Source organism: Diorhabda sublineata, chromosome 6 (assembly GCF_026230105.1).
Source record: "Diorhabda sublineata isolate icDioSubl1.1 chromosome 6, icDioSubl1.1, whole genome shotgun sequence".
Lineage (NCBI taxonomy): Eukaryota > Metazoa > Arthropoda > Insecta > Coleoptera > Chrysomelidae > Diorhabda > Diorhabda sublineata.
In genome coordinates this window covers 26,069,756-26,092,873 of record NC_079479.1, presented here as the reverse complement: position 1 = coordinate 26,092,873, position 23,118 = coordinate 26,069,756, and the positions used below count along the sequence as shown (strand labels likewise).

The 23,118-nt window shown below is 31.6% G+C and overlaps 1 protein-coding gene across 4 annotated transcripts; it reads right to left on the bottom strand.

The window, feature by feature from the left end:
• Window positions 1–51: 51 nt before the first annotated feature.
• Window positions 52–22,350, bottom strand: LOC130444941 (SID1 transmembrane family member 1-like). 4 transcript variants are annotated; one of them, XM_056780333.1, is made up of 15 exons: window positions 22,219–22,320; window positions 21,708–21,908; window positions 12,842–13,002; window positions 9,952–10,159; window positions 8,447–8,712; window positions 8,184–8,267; window positions 6,916–7,201; window positions 5,984–6,186; window positions 4,757–4,930; window positions 4,167–4,284; window positions 3,628–3,750; window positions 3,356–3,547; window positions 2,397–2,557; window positions 1,709–1,819; window positions 52–1,534 (listed from the first exon to the last, which is right to left on the bottom strand). In XM_056780333.1, exons 3-15 carry the CDS (start codon window positions 12,995–12,997, stop codon window positions 1,358–1,360), a joined length of 2,259 nt encoding a protein of 752 aa, XP_056636311.1. In that variant the 5' UTR covers window positions 12,998–13,002; window positions 21,708–21,908; window positions 22,219–22,320; the 3' UTR covers window positions 52–1,357. The 4 variants fall into 4 exon arrangements, with proteins under 4 accessions (XP_056636311.1, XP_056636310.1, XP_056636312.1 ...); XM_056780332.1 differs by lacking the exon at window positions 21,708–21,908 and having other exon boundaries at window positions 22,219–22,350; XM_056780334.1 differs by lacking the exons at window positions 3,356–3,547; window positions 21,708–21,908 and having other exon boundaries at window positions 22,219–22,326.
• Window positions 22,351–23,118: the final 768 nt, after the last annotated feature.

Below are 23,118 nucleotides of genomic sequence, written 5' to 3'. Positions count from 1 at the left end.
TCCTTTATTTTATTATTTCGAACGAGAAGAGGCAATAAACACACATAGGCATATAATGAAATACAATTTATTATTCACAATACAGTTTGAATAGCTACGAGGTCTGTCAATTGAATAATGATCATTTTCACACTAATACACCGGCTCTGACGATTTTTCCACGTATTGTAACAATAGAAGAATTTGATTGAAACTTCCGACAACACCTTGTCACAGTTATTTTTCAAACGTTACTAATTTTAGGGAGGAGAAAAAAGTCACAGGACGATATAATCTGTGATTAGGGTAGCTGTAGGTACACTGATGCATGGTCGTACTGCTGCATTGAATTGTTCACTACGTATAGGTGATCTTTTTTTTTTTTGAAGAATACTCAATATAAGGTTTGCTCAAATGGAACTAACTCCTTATAGCAGCTATCAAAAAAACATGTGACATAGTTTTCACTCCCAATTTCCTTTCTTTGATCTTCGATTATTTGTTATGGCTCTTCGACCGGTTTCCCTTCTTGTTCTTAGTCTTTCATGGCTTTTGTTGAACATTTTATTTGTTCTTTGTCTTCCACCACTTTTCTTGAATATTTTACACCAACATAACACCCGTACAAACACTTTTAATACTGTAGGTTTCCTTTTTTGTGACGCGCACCCGTATTAAACACACAACCGAGAGAAAACTAATGATCGAAAAGGACTGAAAAAATTAGTATCAATAGAGCAGGGTTACCACATGATTCAGTAAAAAGTTCGTTATATCACGGTTTAGGAATGGCGATCTAAATCGAGGAATCAATTTCTCGGACCAAATTAATTCGATAAGTTGTACTGAATCGATTCAGTGGATCGATATTTCACTCTTGAAAATCGACTTTCGATTTTTTTTTATACCTGACCTGACCTGATACTTTGCTACGACAATAAAAATAAATGTTATTATCGAATTTCCTGAGCTGAACAATCCCTGATTTTACTGATAAGTAGATTCCAGAGATTGTTTATTGTGGCATCTCTCTTGTTTTTCATAAAATGGATTGATATTTACATTGTAAATACAAACTTCAAAAAAATCGGCTATGATTCGAATCGATCGTTTTTGGAAAGAATCGTCATCGCTACCAGGGTTGCCATGAGCGCGGTAAAAAAATCAGTCTCATTACTTAATTGTCAAACCTTGTAATACAAATAAGTACATTTCATAAAATAAATTATTTAAACAGTCAAATTATGAAAATATCACGAAATATTTATCACTATGGATTGGTATATGAAGTTTCAGGTTAAATCTTCCCTCATATTCAAATGAAACTTGAAGAGTTGCTGTAGTATGATGTTAATTGAGCCTAAGGTATTTTTTATTATTAAAAAACTGGTATTTCACTTTTGTCTATATCTAATATATCATCGTCTAGTGACATTAGAAACATAAAAGTGAAATAAAGGGCTGGGGCGCTCAATAAATGCCAGATATCGTGTTTATCGAAAAACTGAAAGAGAATACATTCTTGGTTCCATTGCCTAGATTGAGCAGGTGTGACCTATAAAAAGAAGTATACAAATTGGTGGTGTATAGTGATGAGTCACCCTGTATGTTTAATATTAATAGAATGAAGAAATTATCGGTATGTATTGGAAATCAAAATACAAACAAAGTGCGAAGGGTTTTTAGGGTTTAAAGAGGCTGTAGGATAAAATAACATTTATATACCAACCGTCCATAAAGTAGCGGCGTCTAAAAAGAAAACACCAGATGATGACCAAGCAACTAGACTGAGAAGACCGTAAATTGTTGCTTCCATACAAATTTTTTCTTTGTTGAAGAGCTGCAACGTCCAATTACTGTTATTTCCTTGATTTAAGTGAAATTTATGCGGCAGCCATTTTCAATTTTTAAATGTTGAAAACATCAATTTTCTCAGAAACATTTCATCTATATTTTGTAGTAACTCCATTATTTTTATTATTATTGTTACATAAATAAATTTTCAAATTATTGATAAATTTTCCTAAAATTAACGGTTAAGAAAAATATAAACTACTCACAATTTTGATGATTACCATTTTATATAACAAGCAAAAATTGAAAAGAAAGTATTAACGACTCAAATTTGTCCTGTACTTGGAAGTTTCAGCCCAATTGTTTTTAATTTTTAACAAAAATTACAAAAAACTAACATTCAGTCATAAAACCCTATATAAAAACCCAAAAGTATCATAGATTTCTCAAAAAAGCTCAGAATTCCCATGATTCGACGAAAAAAATAAACAATTTTCCAAATTTCGTTGAAACATTTCAAAACTGCCGCAATAAACACCAACTTTTTGTATTTGTAATGTAAATAAATAAATAAATACGGACCTGGATTTTTATACTGAATATAAACACATTTATTAACTTACCTTCATAATGATATAAAAGATGGCATGAATAACACTGTTACCCATCAACAGTCCCAAAAGGAACGTTCCAAAATCTGTTACATTATCAGCATATAACCAAAGACCTATTCCAAGCATTGCGTAATTCGCTATATTCGCTATCACTAGAAGTATGAACCGAGCTGTAACAATAATATTTATTGATAATACACACTGTATAATCCTGAAGTAAACTTCATATTTTTTCTTTTTGAACGATTTCACTGCGAGTTAAATATAAAAAATACACTGTTTCAGGGAAATTATTTTTTTATATCTTAACATAAAGTTACCTTTGATTTGAAAATTGTCGACGAACTAATTAATCTTTGTTATAATTTAACACAACATGAATACTTCACTCACGCGAATTTTATACCAAATTCTAACACAAATAAACTATTTGTATATTAAATAAGCAAAAATTTCATGTCCCAGTAAATCAATTATTAAAATTAGACTAAAATAACAACGTATGAGGGATTAATAACGTATAATTTTCAAAAAATAAACGAAACAATATGTCAGCTGATTGTATTTATTACAGTATATACGAGTCTTGATTGTTTTTAATTCGAAAAGAATCGAAAACCTTCATATTTCGAAAATAGTTCTCGATTCTTTTACAAGAGTTGTAAATTTAATAATCGATTATTACTAATTAGGATAAAATATTAGAATAAAATAAAAAATAGTAAAAGTAATTCGTGTGCAATATAGTGAAATTTAGTCTACAAAATGAATTTTGCTCTTACATTATATAAACTACTACTTCTAATGCCAAAATATCTCGAATGATATCACTCGACGACGAACGATTATATAATCGAAAAAAAGACTTGTCAAAAGAGTAGCTTAATAACATCAGAGTAACGTATAATTCGTGCGCAATATGGCTGCGTTTTGGAAGTTTGTTTATAGTGTTGTAAACAAATACTTACTTTTTCTTATTGGGCGGAAACATTCTCGAATAGTGATTCCGCTATTACTTAAATTCTTTTTTAGTTGACGTAATCCGTCAATTACATAATTTAAATAGTAAATTTTGAGCGATAAGAAGATACATAGAAAACTATAACATACAACGAACGTTATCCAGATTACTAAATTTCCATTCAATATTCCAATCATCGCTAAAAATGGGAAGAAAAGGAAAAATTGATTTTTTTAATAGTTCTGAATGGAACAATTGTGGTGGATTACGTTTACTTACCCATGAAAATTGCTATACCGAGGACTGAAAATGTTGTGTAGGCGGTTGCATTTATATCAGGGTGGCGGTTTTGATATAATTTCACCATACAAAGTACCGCCATTACGTACATAAAACTTGTATCTGGAAAAAATTCTGTAGTAGTGTCTCTGTTTGGTTTATAAGGAAAAAATAGTGATAAAAGTATTGATTGAATAGCAAAATAAGAAGTTACAGTGTTGCCAGTGTTATTATTACTGTTAGAAGTGAGGTAACTGATGAAGATAACTTCATGGGGACAAAATTACTTTTATTTGGGAATGTGTACCCACAAAATATTTTATCAAGTAATTCTATATTAATTTTGTCATTTTTATTTACGTGAACCTTGCAATTTCATTATATAAACAACTCGAAACATACTAGGGAGGATTAAAAAGTAACCTGAATTAGAAAAAAATATTTAATATCAAAATTTTTAGAAAAATAAAGTTTTATCTCTTTCAAAATACTTTTCATTACCATTAATACTTTTGTCCAATTATATTGAATAAACTTACCGAATTGATAATTCGACTGACTTGGGCATATATGGTAACAAGATGATAATAATCCTTCGATGATTAAGGCTACACCCATAGCGTGAAATAATCCATAATGTACGGGAATGCCTTTATCCTAAACAGTAGTAAATACCGCACGACTAAGAAATATGTAAAAAGTGTTGATAAAAAGCTCAAATTTATAATCTACTGATTTTAATTTCAATCAAAATGTCAAAATAAAGTGTAAAAACGATTATCTATCCGTTCTATCCTACTTATTAGAATCGAAATCGCTCGGTATCAAAAGATCTTGGAAAAACTGATCAGAATTATTTTCGTTTGAAGTATAGGTCGATCAGAATCGAATATTTCCGAACTTAAATGCAGAAATAGGAGATAAAATGTTAAAAATTGAACAAGATATAGAAAACATCAAGTTTTATCACTAATGGCAAAAATTTTGAAAACAAATAGGTAATAAATCCTAATTAGTTTGTAAGTACCAATAATACCATATGAAATAGAGGATTATCTGAAAAGTTGGGAAATATATTTACGAGAGAAAATGTCATTGAATATTTGATTTGATCTGACATATAACTTACCTTTCTCATTTTAATAAGCCTGTGTCTGTCAACGACTACACATATAAAAATTATACCAAATATTACGTAACCAATATTCGAATAAATATGATTGAAATCGCTAAAAGAAAAGGCGGGATTAGCGCAGAAGAAGTTGTAGTAGCACATATCTTCGTTACCGGTAGCATTCTCGATCTGAAAAACATCGTTTCAATCCAATATACCGTCAAATCTATTCAAATCATATAATCGACTGTCCATTTTGCGTGTATGAAATAGTTCATCCAAGATATAGTTTGGTGGTGGCACACTTGGCTGCCGGAAAGACGTTCAAAGCGCCAAACAAGGACATGTAAAGGTGGACTAAGGAGTATAACCTCGTAGACCTAAAGATCAGCGACGACTTATCGTCTAAAAGTATCGTCGTCGACCAGGACTCAGATGAGGAGACGAAACTATTCGGTGAAACCAAATTTGACGACGTCAAAGAAGCTCAGCTCAATAGCGCCTACGTTTCCGACTGGAAAAAAGAGCTCTGAAGATTTAAGAAGAGAGTTCCTAGAGGAAGGCAGGGAAATAATTGCCGGAAAGACATTAAAAAGATTTTAGGAGGAAGAAATATGAAAACAATTGTCAACTACGAAAAAACCAAACCTAAGTTGGAAAGTTTCATCGAGGACTGACCAAAACCGCAGAAAGCTACAGAAATTTAACGCGGTTGCTGAATTCAATTCAGGAAAGGAGTCTAACCTGCAGAATTCTGCAGAGACTCTGATCCATTGAAGAAGAGGAAAGAACAGCGAACAAAGCTAAACCGTTTAGTCGGAGCTACCAGTTACCAGGGTCTTGCTTGGTCCATTATGAAGCAAAAGGGTCTACGTTAAGAGAGGTTTATAACCAGTAGTGGATGAGAAAGGTTGCTAAATGATGATGACCAGTCATCAGAGAAGTTTCAGATTGCCGGCTGGTAAAATGACAATGGATAGATGGATGGAAGAGGAAAGGAAGGTTCTGTTATCTGTAGAAAATTTAGACCGTGGCAATGACAGCAAAAGGGGAATTAAGGTCGTTATATGCTCCAACAGGAGATCTATGGACCTCTTGGAGGTACCAGTATACAGGTATTACGACAATCGTTGGCTTCGATTTGTAAACAGGATTGTATATAAGTAAAATACAAAATGTACAATTATTTGACATTATACGTTTCGATACACTAACTTTTATTAACACAAGATAAATACATACCCTTTGATAAGTAATAACAAGTTGTACCACTGGGATACTATAAAAAATGGCTATGCTCAACGTATGCCATAAATAATTGTAAGATCTTTGCTTTATTCTTTTTGGATATCTAGCGAATTGAGATAAATTTAAATGGTCTTCTTTCAATATTTTAATAATTTGTTCCTCGGACATAGGTTCGAAATAATCGCTAACTGATACATCTGAAAAATTGGTCTAATATTAATTTACGACAGACAGTAATAGCAACAAGTGAGAGTATTTTGAGTCACTAGAAAAACGAACTGGAACATGGATAAATGAGTGTATGGTTGAGAGGTGACTTGTAGAAGGTTGTCTAGTCTCGTTCAGTTCGGTATCAAGAAACAATTGAAGTATAGGCATTTAGTTTGACGTATTTATCCATTCGAAAGCGAAACAAAACGTTTAACATAAAAAAATCAACTTGGTATTCGATTTTACAAAAAATATTCGTACAAGATTCAATAGACAAGAATTTAGCGACGAAGCTATCTTTTACGTCAATATCATGTTAACAAGGAGATTTGGTGATACTGGGCAGCATAAACGATCTTTACACATTTCAAAAGTCGTTGTGTTATCCTCTATGTCTGCTAAAGGCATAATAAGTGTTTATTTTCATGAATACTGAATTGAAAGTGATTTTTTGAGTTAAGAATTGCAGTTTCAACTAAATAACGTGGTTCCAAGTCACTTGCCATTTATTAAATCAAGTAATTAAAGCTTTTAATATTCTAATAAGGACATTTTACGAAGAGGTTAACATCAACTGGACTCTTAAAATCCCCGAACTTAGTCTATTTGATTATTTCGACGTGAAAGATTCGACAAAAAGAACTATTATTCAAATAATCAATTCAAAAATTCATATTTTCCTTACTAGTGTGATAAATAATTTAAAAACAACATACCATTATACGTATTTCTTGATATTGTACCATATCGGTGGAAAATAAAAGCGGTAACCATTAAAAGGAAACCGGTTATTACGCAGATAAAAAAAGTTACTAAAATAGCTATGACGTAACGCTTAGCACCAATACCATTGTTTATTTTAAACATAACAGTCGAACTTTCATTTTGAGAGATAGACAATACTTTTGTATACCTCGGTATATAAGAACTTTCTTGACTGCAGTCATAATTATCTGGTTTAGCAACGAATACGAGAAAGAAACCATCTTTATATTGTCTGGTCTACAAAAAAAAAAAATCAATTTTGATATGTATTGGAAGCCACGATAAACATTTTCCATTCAGAATAGAGTATTTCACAAATATTTGAAATTGTTTTAAACGATATTTGATGTACAAAAATTATTATAACAATTTTTTGAATTATTATCACATTTAAAATCAAGTTTTTCAACTTTTTGATTCAAATTTCCCGCTAAAATGCTCATTACAATATGTGGACCCACTGACGTCAGTATATAGTAAACAGTTAACGGTTTATAGTGTATAGTGCCTGATTGTACTAATATTTTCTCGAAAACAATTTTTTCACTTGTTTAGAGCGATAAGAGATCAAAAAAGCGGTTACAACTTGCTTGAGGAGATCTATGAACCTACCTAAATTCGGTAGCACAAAAAAAATTCAATTTTGATTTGTACTGGAAACCACGAAAAACATTTTCCATTCAGAATAGAGTATTTAACAAATTTTTGAAATTGGTTTAAACGATATTAATACCTCCAATTTGCCGTTCAAAAATTATTATAACAATTTTTTGAATTATTGTCACATTTAAAATCAAGTTTCTCAACTTTTTGGTTCAAATTTCCCGCTAAAACGCTCATAACAATATGTCGGGGCACAGACGTCAGTATAGTGTTTAGAGTGATACGAGATAAAAAAAAGCGGTTACAACTTGCTTGTAGAGATCTACCATTTAGCATTGGCAATTTTCGGATTTCTATTTCGAATATTTGAATTTAAAATAAAAATACATAAAATAAAATTTAATTTAGATATAAACTTGTTTCTCAAACAAAAGAGAATAAAATGACTAGTCCACTGATAACTAAAACAATGTGAATTAAACGACATGCATCGGGCGTTTACTATATAATGACGTCACTCGTAGCTGACGCATTCATGTCAGTAATGGCGGGAAGCGTGGTATGATAGTTGCGCAGTAATTAAGTAAATGATTAGAGTGAAAAATATTGAGCTTACCGGTATTGTTATAGCGCCTTTTGTATTGATTGTTTGATATGTACCTTCGTATTTAATATCTTTATTTAAATCCAATACAGGGCACTGGAAAAAAATTATTATACACGTACATTTAGAAAATTAAAAACTAGAACAAAATTACATCCATTTCAAGTCGAGTTTTTTAATATTGAAATTTGAGTACATCGAAATTATAGATTCACTCGCAAACTAACAAACAACAGGACGAACTGAATAAAAAATAATGTAAATATGATGAATACCTTGCTGTTTTGTACGGAAACTGTGAGACAATATTCATCCTCTGAATACATCTCTATAAAAATCGTGTCGCTAGTGTTAGTATTAAATTTGTGAAATACATAATTGGGTTCACTAGGCGAGACCGTAAGAAAATAATTCTGGTCTAATTTTACGTAAAAATCTTTCTCTTCTTCTAATTCTACGATTACGTCGACGTCATTCGGATCAGAAGTTGATAAGGCTATTATAAAATTCTGAGAAAAATTCAGAGGTACAAGAGAAAAACCTAAAATATAACAAAATGACGTGATATGATAATAGTATATTAAATAACGAGTTTGAAAAGTGATGTGCGAACGAGTGCGAATACATACACAAATCACAATAAACTTTCAATTTATTTTTATTGTAAACACTACTATAACCTCAAAAAATTACAATGTCTACTTCTTCAGTCTTCTTAAATTTGGCCTTTTGCCTTCGGCACCCAGCCAAATTCATATTATTTTCGCGTATTCCCTCTATCTTTCGAGACCATATATAACATAAGAAAAAGAAGCATTTTAATACATGTGTTTTATTATTTTTTATTACATGTTTGAAACAAGCTACTTTCTTAGGTAAAAATGAATATGCAATCTATCATTTTCATAACTGGTCGTAGGAAAAAAAATTCGATTTCGGCAATGATAAATTCATTTATTTTTATTAGTTTTTCACTTAAAATGTTTTTAAATTATACCACATCTTATACAATCGTGTATAGATAGTCGCATACGTATCTGACTCAATAAAAGAAGAAAATACGAGGGTTGCTACTAAAGTTTTGAGATAGACCAATAAAAATAAATATTTATAATTTGATATGAGTTTTTTGTTTTTTAAAATATTCTCTATTAGGATCGATATAGATTGAGGTATTTCCAAAACATGTGATTTGAACGTTGTAACATTAAATCCCCGACAGGAACTCTTCCTCAAGGAGTGGTATTCGGCCTCAGTTAAAGTATTTAAAAACTGGTACTCAGATAGGATGAACAATTAATATTAAATTGGATGCCACCACCAGCGATTATAAGGAATATCACCACATATTTCACTAAATTTACTTTGCTTTAAGCACTTTTAGGTATAGGTAGATAGAGGACGATTTAGTAACGAAACTGGAGTTTTATTGAATGGAGTGGGAGGTATTAATTTCTTCGAAAAAACTCTAATGTTAGAATTGAAATAAAAGTAACTACTGTGCCATAATACGTGAACAAAGGAATATTCAAAAATGTTTGAAGAAAAACTTAACAAGCCGAATGGCATGTTACCTATATAGTTTTATCTATTAAATAATTAATGTTTTACATTTCTTTTAACAATTTCATGTTATCGTCTCGATTTAATTCAACATCCATTAGTCTTTTACCCACTACCAATTTTTATTAGTTTTGTTATCAAAAGAAAAAAAATTAGAAAAAATATGAATATCCATTATTTTTAGTACACACCCTAAATTCATATAGTTCCTTTTTACCTTGTATCGAAATAATATTATCCATGTAATCGTGACATAAAGTCCTTGAAACGTTATTATAATAATACATTTTTTCTAATTTACTGGATTCGACTATTAACGGCACTGACCAAGCAGTTACTTCCTTTTCCTGTTGAGCAACCACTAGAATTGGTTTATCTTTTTGGGCATTTTCCGATGAAGTTTTCACTCTATACGGATTCAAAGTCTAAAATAATTATTATCACATTAACACAATTCAAAGTTCCGGGAGCGAGTAGATGACGTGAAAATAACGCTGTGACATCATAATCATTCACTAAAAATTCATAATATTCGAATGTATAATTTAGAAAATATAGTTAAATATGAATTCAGATTTCGCAATTTTAACAGCCTATACCTCGGAAACGAGGGGTCGTATGAGAAAATCTTTCTCATGTCGCAGCATTATTTTAACGTCATCTGATCACTCCCGAATTTTTTTTCCAGAACACCCTGTAGATAGCGCTATTAGTTTTAAATTCATATGATTTTTCGTTATGAACTTTTGTTAGTTTGGTAAAAAGGGCAAAAGGAATTTAATTGTCTTTTTTGGCAAAAAATACTATTGGAGCTTGATAATCATTATTCAGACTCTGCCTCAGAAAACTGCAATAGTGATTATTATTGTTTCTGTTGTGTTTTTCAACACAAAATTACCTGAATTTTAAGTTAGAAACTTTTTGAATAAAGATTAAATCAGTTTAATCTCCCGATTTTGGCGGTTTAATTTAATAATAGTTTAAAGACTTTTAACGCAAGGTGCTAATAAAAAAAAAAAAGAATTAACCCAGTGTTAAAATTAAAACCATTATTAACCTTACGGTGCAAATGGACATTAAAAAGGAAGATAAGCACAAAACACAAACCCAACACGCTAGCGGCTTCTGGTTCGAAACACGATATAAACAGGGTGTTTCTATATTCGACCGACAACGCTCTACCAAAGATAGATCTCAATAAATGATTCATTTTGATATGAGAATACGAACCCTTATGTCTAGTTGCTGAAATATAGAGTATTCAAAATTTGCCATAAATCAAGAACGCCTTCAATTTTTTTTTAAAATTTGATTACTAATATGCTCCTTAATAAAGAAATATTTTGACATAAACAAACTTTCGTATTCCTATATCAAAATGAATCATTTATTGAGATGTCTCTGTGGTATAACGTTGTCGGTCGAATATAGAAACACCCTGTATACACCGGTATGATGAATTATCGGCTGACACGCCTCGCGCGTGACGTCACGCTGGAATCAGAATGTTTTCTTCGTCATCAAGATTAGATTGGAGTTATAGGTATTAACTGGGTTTTTGTGTGTTTGTGATATTTTTTCGTATTTAGCGCAGAGCTGAATTTAGCATTTTCGACGATTCAAGTTACTTTGCTGAAAACCTCTATGAAAAAATTGTAATAGACTTCTATGTTAATAGCTTGAACAATACTCCAAGATGCAATTTTATCATAATTTTTTGAATTTACTTGGTTCTGGGCTTGACAAAATGCAATATCAAAACAGTTTTAACTATTTTATGTATTAAACAGTGGGCCCCGTAGACGAAACGTGGATCCACCACAACATATCATAAACCAAATAGTAGTTAAAACATATGAGTTACTTAGAATGAATCACCGCCAAAGTAGATTTTTTAGGCATTAAAATCATGGCGAATTGTCTATTTGATGCTCGTGACATACTGCACAATGTGAAAATGAAAAATTATTCATGTTAGTAATAATATTCTGACATTTGAATAAACACCAAAATGATATTTGACACCTGCATATTTCCAGTATTCTTATTCAAATATAAAAATTATTTAGATTTGGTAATTTTTACAAGTTTTATAAGCATATGATTAATCTCAGTAATGAAACAAAAAGTAAACAGGATTATTCGATGAGGACTATAATCTATCTTTTAAAAAAATTAACGTCTTAAGACTGTCTTTACTTTTTTACTAAAATTTTGTCCTAGGTCCGGGCCTCGCGTGCCTAGTCGTAAATCCATCACTGGCTTAACAGCTATTATAGAGTTGATCCAACTGTTATTATTTTCTTTTAAAATATTTGTACTTTCTATTATGATATTATAATCCCATCGCTACATGCAAAAACACCAATCGAAATCCCAAAAAAAGACTTGGCGAAGCAGTGGACAGGACCCTGTGGTCGAGATGATAAAATTAATTTGAAATATGGTAATTGAATGTCGTAATCCACAATATGAAATACACAATTCCTATTTCCTTCCAATAATTGTCGATTCACTTGTAAAATTATTAAAATAAACGGTTTCAGTCGTGTTGGAAATATTTAGATAGGTAAGATTTATTGCAAACGGCACGCGGCCTTAAGAACGTGAAATTTATTTGGTAAATTTCATAACCATATAAATAATGCATAAATAGACATATCTTTGCATCAAATATTACTTTTGGAATCAAAATAAAAATTTATAACAGGTATACAACATACATAAAAGTCGATCCACAGATATCCGTTACTTGACGTACCTACCGTGACCTTCAGTAGAAAAAAATCTCTGTTGACGAAATTATTAGTTAACTTAAGGGGAAAACGGTGCGTGTTCAAACATGAACGGCATTGTAACAACTTGGGGTTCTTCATATTAAAAGATCGACCTTTATACTTCACATTTTGATTCCAACGTGACGTCTCATTGTGCGAGAGAGATCGCGCGTGCCTGCGCATAGACATACCGTGTATGTGTATCGTGGTTAGAAATAAAACTGACAAAGAAAGACAGAGAAAGTGACGCAATGTTGCCGGCTCTGGAGTTATGAATCTAAATTGCCAGCATTCGTTAGAAATGTAAAATCAAATTTCAAAGTAACTTACCGTAAGATTTTTGTATATCAAAATTATTTGGCGCTGGGAATTCAGCTGTAGCGATATTGGTGAAGTATCATTTCTATAAATTTGTACTATTTCGATGTTTGAACAGTATATTGAACCAAGATAAATTATTAATACCATATGAGATAGAGTTTTCATCGTACCTGGAAATATGAATGAAATATTAAGTAAAATACTAATAATTGTAGTATTAAAACAGTCTTTTATTTTGAACAACATTTCTTCTTTAAATTTATCGATATTGTTGAAGATTGAAATACTCGTAACCTAATTGTACATTTTTTGACAATACCTGTAAACAAATATGAATTTGACATTTCATAATTGATATATCATCCGAACAGATATTTTCGTTTATTTATTCGAGTTGGACAAAATTTAGGATGAAAGTCACTTCAATATCCTCTCATAATAGTCCAGGGAAGTTAGGTAAACAACAATTTTTCAGAGACGGAATATTATGATCGTAATTTTTTGAAATATGATGAAATACATGATAGGTAAAATCATAATAATGGTATATTGTAGCTGTAATGGCTATTAAAAAGAATAAACCGTAAATATATGGCGATGAGTCTCATAATAGTCCAGGGATATTAGATAAACAACATTTTTTCAGAAACGGAATATTATGTTCCTAATTTCTTAAAATATGATAGAGAGCCTTGCCTATTTTATGAATAACTTATTTTAGTGCAGTACTTTACCGTTCGTCACTTCATACTTGTCACATTGATGTAACTTTAGAAGCAAGTACTACGTAATTTCTATTAAAGCTATTAGTTGTCGGTTAATTTTGATTAGAGTGCAGAAACGAACATTTTCGGCATGTTTTTTACTTCCGCAAAGGGAAGAAAGCTGTTGCGACTCACAAAGAAATATGTGAAGTTTATGGTGTTGATTGCTTAACGTGTCAGTATTGGTATAAAACATTCCGATCTAGAGATTTTTCCCTCAAAGATGAGCAACGTTCTGGTCGGCCTAGTAAAGTTGATGTTGACCAAATCAAAGTAATAATCGTCATATAACTGTTGGAGAGGTTGCGAAGAGACTACCTGTATCACACACAACAATTGAAAAAAAATGTCTGGAGCTAGTTAAGAAGCTTATTATTCGGGTACCCCTTGAATTGAGAGATATACATTTAACACAAAGAATCAATATTTGCGATATGTATCTTAAATGAAATGAAACCGACCGTATCCTGAAAAGAATCATCTCTGGTGATGAAAAATGGGTCCTGTACAATAACATAGTTCGAAACGATCATTGGGCACAAACGATGAACTAGCACAAACCACATCGAAAGCTGAAAAACAAAAACGATCAATTCTGATGAACAATTAATGAAAATGGATAGAGTAATCAAAGAAAAACGGCCAGAATTTTCAAATCGGAAAGGTTTATTGTTACACCATAATAATGTAAAGCCTCACACATCTTTGACACCTCGGGGAAAACTATCGGAGCTTGGCTGGGAAGTGATGCTACATCCCCCATACAGCCCTGATCTGGCTCCATCTGTTTAACATTTATTTCGAGGTTTGCAGAATTCTTTGAATGGTCACACTTTCACAAATGACGATGAACTTCAATCGCACCTGGTTCAGTTTTTCGTTTATAAAAACCAGAAATTTTATGAGCGCGGAATCTTGAAGCTGAAAGAAAGATGTTAAGAGGCCATTAAACAAAATGGGAAATATATAATTGATTAAAAACTATTCTTTATTAGAAAAAGTATTTTATTTTATACTACAAAACTGAAATTACTTTGTGACAAACCCAATACATGATATGTAAAGCTTTAATAATTACATATCGTAGTTGTAATAGCTATTCCAAAGAATATATATATATATATATATATATATATATATATATATATATATATATATATATATATATATATACAGTGCTTTTCAGATAAAAGTATCCACCTTTAATAACTTTTGTAATACTGGTGTTTAGAAAAAATCCAAAAACACGTCAATTTATGTTGGAAGGGGCAAGCATTATGGCTTATTTAAACTTACTGGAAAAGCCACCCTCTCACCCCTAGCAGCATCCCCTTAATTTTTTTAAATTACTTGTCATATTTTTTATGTAAAATTTGGATACTCCTCTTTGAGCTGATTTCAAAAATGTATAATACTTGTAGGTTAAAGTGGTTAGATTATGAGATAAACAATTTTTCTTTTAAGTGCACAAATTTTACTTAGTATTTACTTTCACCTTATTTGCCTGTCCTAAAATGGGTTGTACAACAGTTCAAACTCTTTAATCTTTTTAACTGTGCTATTTATTCTACTTAAAAAATCCAAACAACAAAAAACTCTACATTTTATTAAAGTTTGACATTGTCAACTAGAATTTGTAGTCACTATTGATAGTGTAATTTGATACATTATTTATTTTGTTTCTCTGAAATGGTTTACTCTTTGCAAGAAAGAATTGAAATTGTAGGTTTATACTACCAAAATAATAATGGTGCAAGAGCTGCTGCTAGAATATTTAACGAATTACATGACGGAAGACATGCAACTCATAAGTATGTAATTCAACTGATGGAGAAATTTACCACAACAGGGTCTGTTTGCAATAAAGTGCATAAGCGAGAGGGACTCGTAAATAACGAAGCAATCCAAGTGGCAATTTTAGGGCAAGTCAGCTTAGAGGCTCAACAACCCCAATCGTTTTCAACAATAAGTAGAGCGATCGGTGTTTCATCTTCTACAGTTTTCCGAGTTCTACATAAATTCGGTACCACCCATACAAAGTTAAGTTGGTAACACGAGTTGAATGAAGATGATTTTGATCGTCGTCTGGAGTTTTGCGAATCAATGACGCAAATTATCAATAACAATCCACAATTGTTAAACAATATTTGCTTTTCTGATGAATGCTCATGGTCATTAAATGGCTTAGTAAGTAGGCATAATTGTAGATATTGGGCTGAAAGTGATCCACATATTATGCGTGAATTCCATACACAACATCCCCAAAAGTTAACCGTTTGGTGTGGTATCCTAGGTGACCACATTGTCGGACCTTTCTTCATCAACGGAAATTTAAATGGTGAATCATATCTTGAGTTACTCAGGGAAGGGGTCCGACAATTTTTAAACGAAACATTATCCGCTCGTTGGATAGGTAGAAGGGGGCAGATGATGGAGTGGCCACCTAGGTCACCGGATTTAACACCCCTAGACTTCTTTTTATGGGGGTATTTAAAAACAAAAGTTTATGCTACCCAACCAGAATCACTGGATGATTTACGAGAGATGATAGAAAATGAATGTCGACAATTAAATCCAGCCGTATTAAGCAATGTCAGAGAGGCATTTCAAAATAGATTATACCATTGTATGGAAGTGAATGGTACTCATTTTGAACACTTATTGTAACTTCATAATAAATAGCACAGTTAAAAAGATTAAAGAGTTTGAACTGTTGTACAACCCATTTTAGGACAGGCAAATAAGGTGAAAGTAAATAATAAGTAAAATTTGTGCACTTAAAAGAAAAATTGTTTATCTCATAAACTAACCACTTTAACCTACAAGTATTATACATTTTTGAAATCAGCTCAAAGAGGAGTATCCAAATTTTACATAAAAAATATGACAAGTAATTTAAAAAAATAAAGGGGATGCTGCTAGGGGTGAGGGGGTGGCTTTTCCAGTAAGTTTAAATAAGCCATAATGCTTGCCCCTTCCAACATAAATTGACGTGTTTTTGGATTTTTTCTAAATACCAGTATTACAAAAGTTATTAAAGGTGGATACTTTTATCTGAAAAGCACTGTATATATATATATATATTCTTTGGAATAGCTATTACAACTACGTTATGTAATTATTAAAGCTTTACATATCATGTATTGGGTTTGTCACAAAGTAATTTCAGTTTTGTAGTATAAAATAAAACACTTTTTCTAATAAAGAATAGTTTTTAATCAATTATATATTTCCCATTTTGTTTAATGGCCTCTTAACATCTTTCTTTCAGCTTCAAGATTCCGCGCTCATAAAATTTCTGGTCTTTATAAACGAAAAACTGAACCAGGTGCGATTGAAGTTCATCGTCATTTGTGAAAGTGTGACCATTCAAAGAATTCTGCAAACCTCGAAATAAATGTTAAACAGATGGAGCCAGATCAGGGCTGTATGGGGGATGTAGCATCACTTCCCAGCCAAGCTCCGATAGTTTTCCCCGAGGTGTCAAAGATGTGTGAGGCTTTACATTATTATGGTGTAACAATAAACCTTTCCGATTTGAAAATTCTGGCCGTTTTTCTTTGATTACTCCATCCATTTTCATTAATTGTTCATCAGAATTGATCGTTTTTGTTTTTCAGCTTTCGATGTGGTTTGTGCTAGTTCATCGTTTGTGCCCAATGATCGTTTCGAACTATGTTATTGTACAGGACCCATTTTTCATCACCAGAGATGATTCTTTTCAGGATACGGTCGGTTTCATTTCATTTAAGGTACATATCGCAAATATTGATTGTTTGTGTTAAATGTATATCTCTCAATTCAAGGGGTACCCGAATAATAAGCTTCTTAACTAGCTCAAGATTTTTTTTTTCAATTGTTGTGTGTGATACAGGTAGTCTCTTTAAAAAAATAAAGGGGATGCTGCTAGGGGTGAGGGGGTGGCTTTTCCAGTAAGTTTAAATAAGCCATAATGCTTGCCCCTTCCAACATAAATTGACGTGTTTTTGGATTTTTTCTAAACACCAGTATTACAAAAGTTATTAAAGGTGGATACTTTTATCTGAAAAGCACTATATATATATATATATATATATATATATATATATATATATATATATATATATATATATATATATATATATATATATATATATGGTGATGAGTTTTATAATAGTCCAGGTAAGTTAGGATAGCAACAATTTTTCGAAGATTGAATATTATGCCCCTAGTTTTTAAAAATATCATGATAAATAAATACACATGATATATAAAGCTATACTTATACCGAATATAAAGTCTATAATTTTTTTAATTGAAACGTCCCTCCTTAGCTTTGGTGCAGAAACAAAAAATATGAAAATTACATGAAGAACTATCAGGAAATTAATGAAATACATCGATTATAGTAGATTGTATTTTCTGGTACGTGTTTGAGCAACTTGTAAGACTTTTTTGATCTCGTTGATTGAATCAAAACTTTTTAGATCTCTGTGTGGCGGTTGAATGTTTCCCTTATTGGAAATATATTGACCCCCAAGGATAATAGATTACTAGCTTTTACCCGCGCCTTCGCTCGCATCGAATCCATTAAATAAGTATCAGAAATCATTATAATAGGAAAGAACGAACTCTGTTATAGATCTTTGAATGTAGAAAAATTGACAAAAACCTACAAAAAACCATAACTCCACATTGAATGTCCGCGCCTAGCTCCTCTCCAACTTAACCGATTTAAGTGTTCAAAAACCATCTCAAAAGAACGAGTGTGCTTCAGCGAGTGTTCTTAAACCAAAACGAAGTCTCTATCTTGAATAGAACCTGAGATATTGAGGATAGAATGTGTGTACATAAGTAATGTACAGGGGGAAATCGCATTTGAATATAACTTGAGAATGGTGAAAATTAGATGAAATCTGATGGTTGATGGCTGATCTGTGCATCAATACCTTTCAATGAAAAAAAAAAAAAAATTAAGCAAATCGGTTGGGTAGAACGCCTGAACGGACTCGGAATGGAAATCATCAATTTTTTTTAATATATAAGATGACACAGCTTAGTGCACTCGGAATTTGACACTTTTAGGCTAACCATGTTTACTCGTGATAAATCATATTTTTTTGCGTCGCTATATGACAATGGATGGAACATGGATCCATCACTTCATTTCCGAATCAGAACGATCATCATCTGAGTGAACCGCAGTCGGTGAACCACGTCCGCGTTTTACCCACAAAATATGAGTTAATTACGTTATTTTTGACAGCATAATGACGAATTTTGTGCAATAATTTACTTTAAACCTCAATACCTCATCGACAAGCATATATCAAAACGTCATATATATATATATATATATATATATATATATATATATATATATATTATTGTTTTTTCTACGGCAGTTCTCCATTATAGTTGCATAACTTAGAAATAATGCGAAAGGTTTTTATTGAGTATATTTTGATTTGTTAAATAATAATAACGTTTATCAATTCTAACTCAAAACTACATCTTATTAGGTATTTGAAGGTAGACGGGCTAAGGGTCTAAGGACAATGACAATTTTATCAGAGTAGTTTAAAAAAAATTAAACTATGCTAATATGTACATACTGAAATGGATATTAATCAGGGCTTAGGGGGGGTCATGACCCCCATGACCCTCCTGAATCCTGCTCATATGTCGAAGAAAAAATTACTGTTTTACCTAGACAACGCACGATTCACAAGTCGATTGCAACGATGGTTAATTTAACGAATTACACTTCGAGTTGCGCTTCCTCATCCACCGTATAGTCCAGATCTGGCTCCCAGTGATTACTGGCTTTTCGCTGATATCGAAAAAATGGTTGATGGTAAGAAATTTAGCTCAAATGAAGTAAGTAATTGCTGAAGCTGAAGCCTTTTTTGAGGCAAAAGACAAATCCTTCTACAAGCATCCAATCTCTTATTTTATTGCTCGTACAAAAAATTGTGAGTATCAAATTGTGCTTTAGAACACGATGAAACTAGATTAAGACTCCTGTTAAATGTACAGTTTATTTTTCTACCTAGCCTAGCTTTCCTGGACTATAACTTTATTTCTATAAGATAATAAATTTTTATTCACGTAATGACTCAATTCCGTGTTATCTCATTTCGAACTGCCTTCGTTTTATGACAATTTATCTGATCTCACTTATATTTTAATAAAGAAATGTTTCTGTCATCGCTGATTGTAGTTTAGACTCAATTATGAATATGCAAGTACCAGACAATATTCTTTGTTTTTAATAAAAATGGGAAAATACCATATGGATTAACTTTATGTATACCAACAGTCGATAATACCTGAATCAATATTGAAATATGTTACTAAACGATAGCGGTTCCATTTATTTTTATCAAGTACTTATATCCATAAATCGAGATAATGTTACTGATTTTATCTTTCTTGGAACGACACGACGTTTAATCACCAACAGTATAAGACGTTTAAAACAATCCACAGAAGATTACAAAATGTGAATTTTCGTCAATAAAAGGGTCTGCCATGTTTCACTTTCTTTCATGTAATCAATACGCATATTAGTAATGATAGGAAAGATAGTAGACAAGATGTTCTATAAGAAGAATGTAATACCAACTTTTCAAGTCTGATATTTTCCGAGATACTATAGTCTATTTCAGATAGGTATAGAATAATAAAATGGGGAATTGCGTCTAGTTCGGCTCAATTTCGGTGTCGGCCATCGGTGTAGGTCTTGAAATAGTATTGTTTGTAATATCAAAATTAATTATAACGACAAGAGGAGATGACAGTTACTCAAATGACGAAGAATATTATGATTTTTTATAATTTAATTTCTGTATAAAGTATTATATGTATGAAGTTCAATAAAAAATAAGTGTACCTAACACTATGTACATAATGCCTAATTTTTATTCTGTTAAAATAAAATTCTTTCCTTTTTACGAGTATCCTACCGGCACGCCTTTGGCACACTTTTTTCAGTGTTTGTGAATGGATAACAATAGGCTAAACCCATATATTGACACCTACCCGGGTGGTACTACTTGCACTTGATAAAAAAAAATTGTTACAATGAAATCAATGCCAAACTATGAAAGTGGCTTGAATATTCGTTGGGTCACTCTGTGATCCCTTTCCACACCCAATGAGATTTTATTGCTCTATACGTTTATGAAACAAACTCTAGTCCTCAAACATCAATTTTTGTCTCTAAAAAGTTACGATTTCAATCAGTTTTCCACGCTAAATATCTATTTAGCTTCAATTTAACCCCAACAGGAACCCTATAGGACTAAGAGTTTTCATATTATCCAGAAAAATCAAAATAATTCGGCAATAATGTATTTTTTTCTAGAAGTATTGGTGTTGTTAATTAATATAAATTTTCGGGTGTCATTTGAAGATCCCTAATGACACTTTATCTGAATTTTTCAACATAGAAGCCTCGCGCATCACCCTGTAGTCGGTTTTCTACTCTTGTATCTAATGTAAATTTTCCCAACCATTATTTTGGTCTCCCCGATATCCAGAGTTGCATCCATGTAATTTCTGGATCTGGATTTGACATAAATTAGTAGTTTATGACACGATTATAGTTGATACCAACGAATTGAAGTTAGTGTAGCAATAATTTGAATGTAACGAAAGTTCTCATTACCATTTTTTCCGAAAACTTTCTCTTTCTGGCACAGATCTGCTAAAATGGAGTTATGTTGGATGTATAGACATTACAACGAACTAAGAATCGAACAGATATTGCTATATTGAATTAAATTAAAAATTGATTCCAACTGAAGCTTCTTCTTTTTGCATTTTAAAACAATATGTCCGGAGGACATTTCCCGTGATTTGAATATTGATGATGAAAAAATTGGTAATACATTACATAATAAGTCGTGTGCCTTACACATAGATGGCGCTGCCATTGTCAAATTCATATGAAGTACCAGCTTTCAAAAGGCTATGTGTAAAATTTCCTGAGAGTTCGATTAGTCAGAAGAAAGTGACAGCAATTTAAGTGAATCTACTTTTGTTATTTACAAAACAATTGATTTAAAATTTCACGTGTTAATTTATCATAGCTTTTTGATAAACAAATATTGTACAAGCTCAGTTACGGCTTTAAATGTGGCATCTGGACTCTGTTTCATCGAAAAGAACTGCAGAAAATGCAAAAATCAAGGAAACGGCATCTTATGTTGAAGAAAAATCAGTGTTCTCCCAAGTCAATGGCAACGATGGTTAAATTGAACGAATGACTTTCTTATCCATCGTACAGTCCAGATCTGGCCCTCAGTGACTACTGGCTTTTCGCTGATCTGAAAAAATTCTCAGCTCAAATGAAGAAGCTGAAACTGAAGTCTTTTTTTGGCAAAAAATGTGTTTTATTTTAGTTAGTCACACGATTTATTGAGTGATGGTTATATTGGTTTCTTTTATGACTAAAAATTTATAATATTCGAAAAAAATCGTTGTTGGCAAGAATTTTCTCTCAACAAATACCTGTAAAATAATATTCGGATCTGTACGAAGTTATTTTTAACCGGATATCTTAATATTATAATGACATTATTATTGTTATCAGATTTTCACTAATATCTATAAAAAACTGAATGAATTAGTATTCACCTCATTAAATCACTTTACAAACAAAAACTTTGTTATGTTATATCACTACACACCAAATGGTTGAAATTTGAAACGATTCTCGTTATCTGTACATATTTGTTTCTACTATCTCCACCGAGTTTTTTTAGATATGAGTTGGTGGAATTCATCTATACCACACTCAAATTTTCAAACACAGATAATGATATCTAGCACCGGCACCTTCCAGTCATAAAAACTACGTTTAGATGAATCCTTAATAACCATTCTGTTGCCAAGTTATTTATGTTTCAAATTGAACTAATATGCAAAAAAAAATAACAAAAATAATTATAACGTGAATTTAATTCAATAGTGCGAACCGACTCTTGTTCTGTGCATATATTTATATAATTTTTCTATCATTCAATATTAGTAGTACGTACAAACCTCGAGCAGAATTTCTTTTTCTATGAACACATTTCAAATCACCATGAAACAACTAACTTAATATCTACATTGTATCAACCATACGAATCAATTAATAATTTAAAAGAAGCTTCCAAAGAAAATGATTCTAGTCAATATCTTCATCCATTATTCATATTATCATTTTTGATTGACATTGTAATTAGAAATTGATCTGGAATGGTTGTGAATACCACGTGTTTATGTTCTTTCGCGATAGGGGTGGTACGTTATAATTTAGATAGTCTATATACGAGGGTTGTCAATAAAATCAGGTTCCCCAAAAACTGAGGACTCTAGGAACACTGTTAGGCAGAATTTGAGAAATGGTCTCAAAAGATTGTTGTATCATGAGTAAAATCGGGATGCAACTTATGGCCAAGGTTTTGGACATTTGAAGCTTCAAAGCTGTTCAAGGATTGATAAAATCAATGAGGCTGAAATAACTAAAATATTGATCTCAAATTCCAAGAA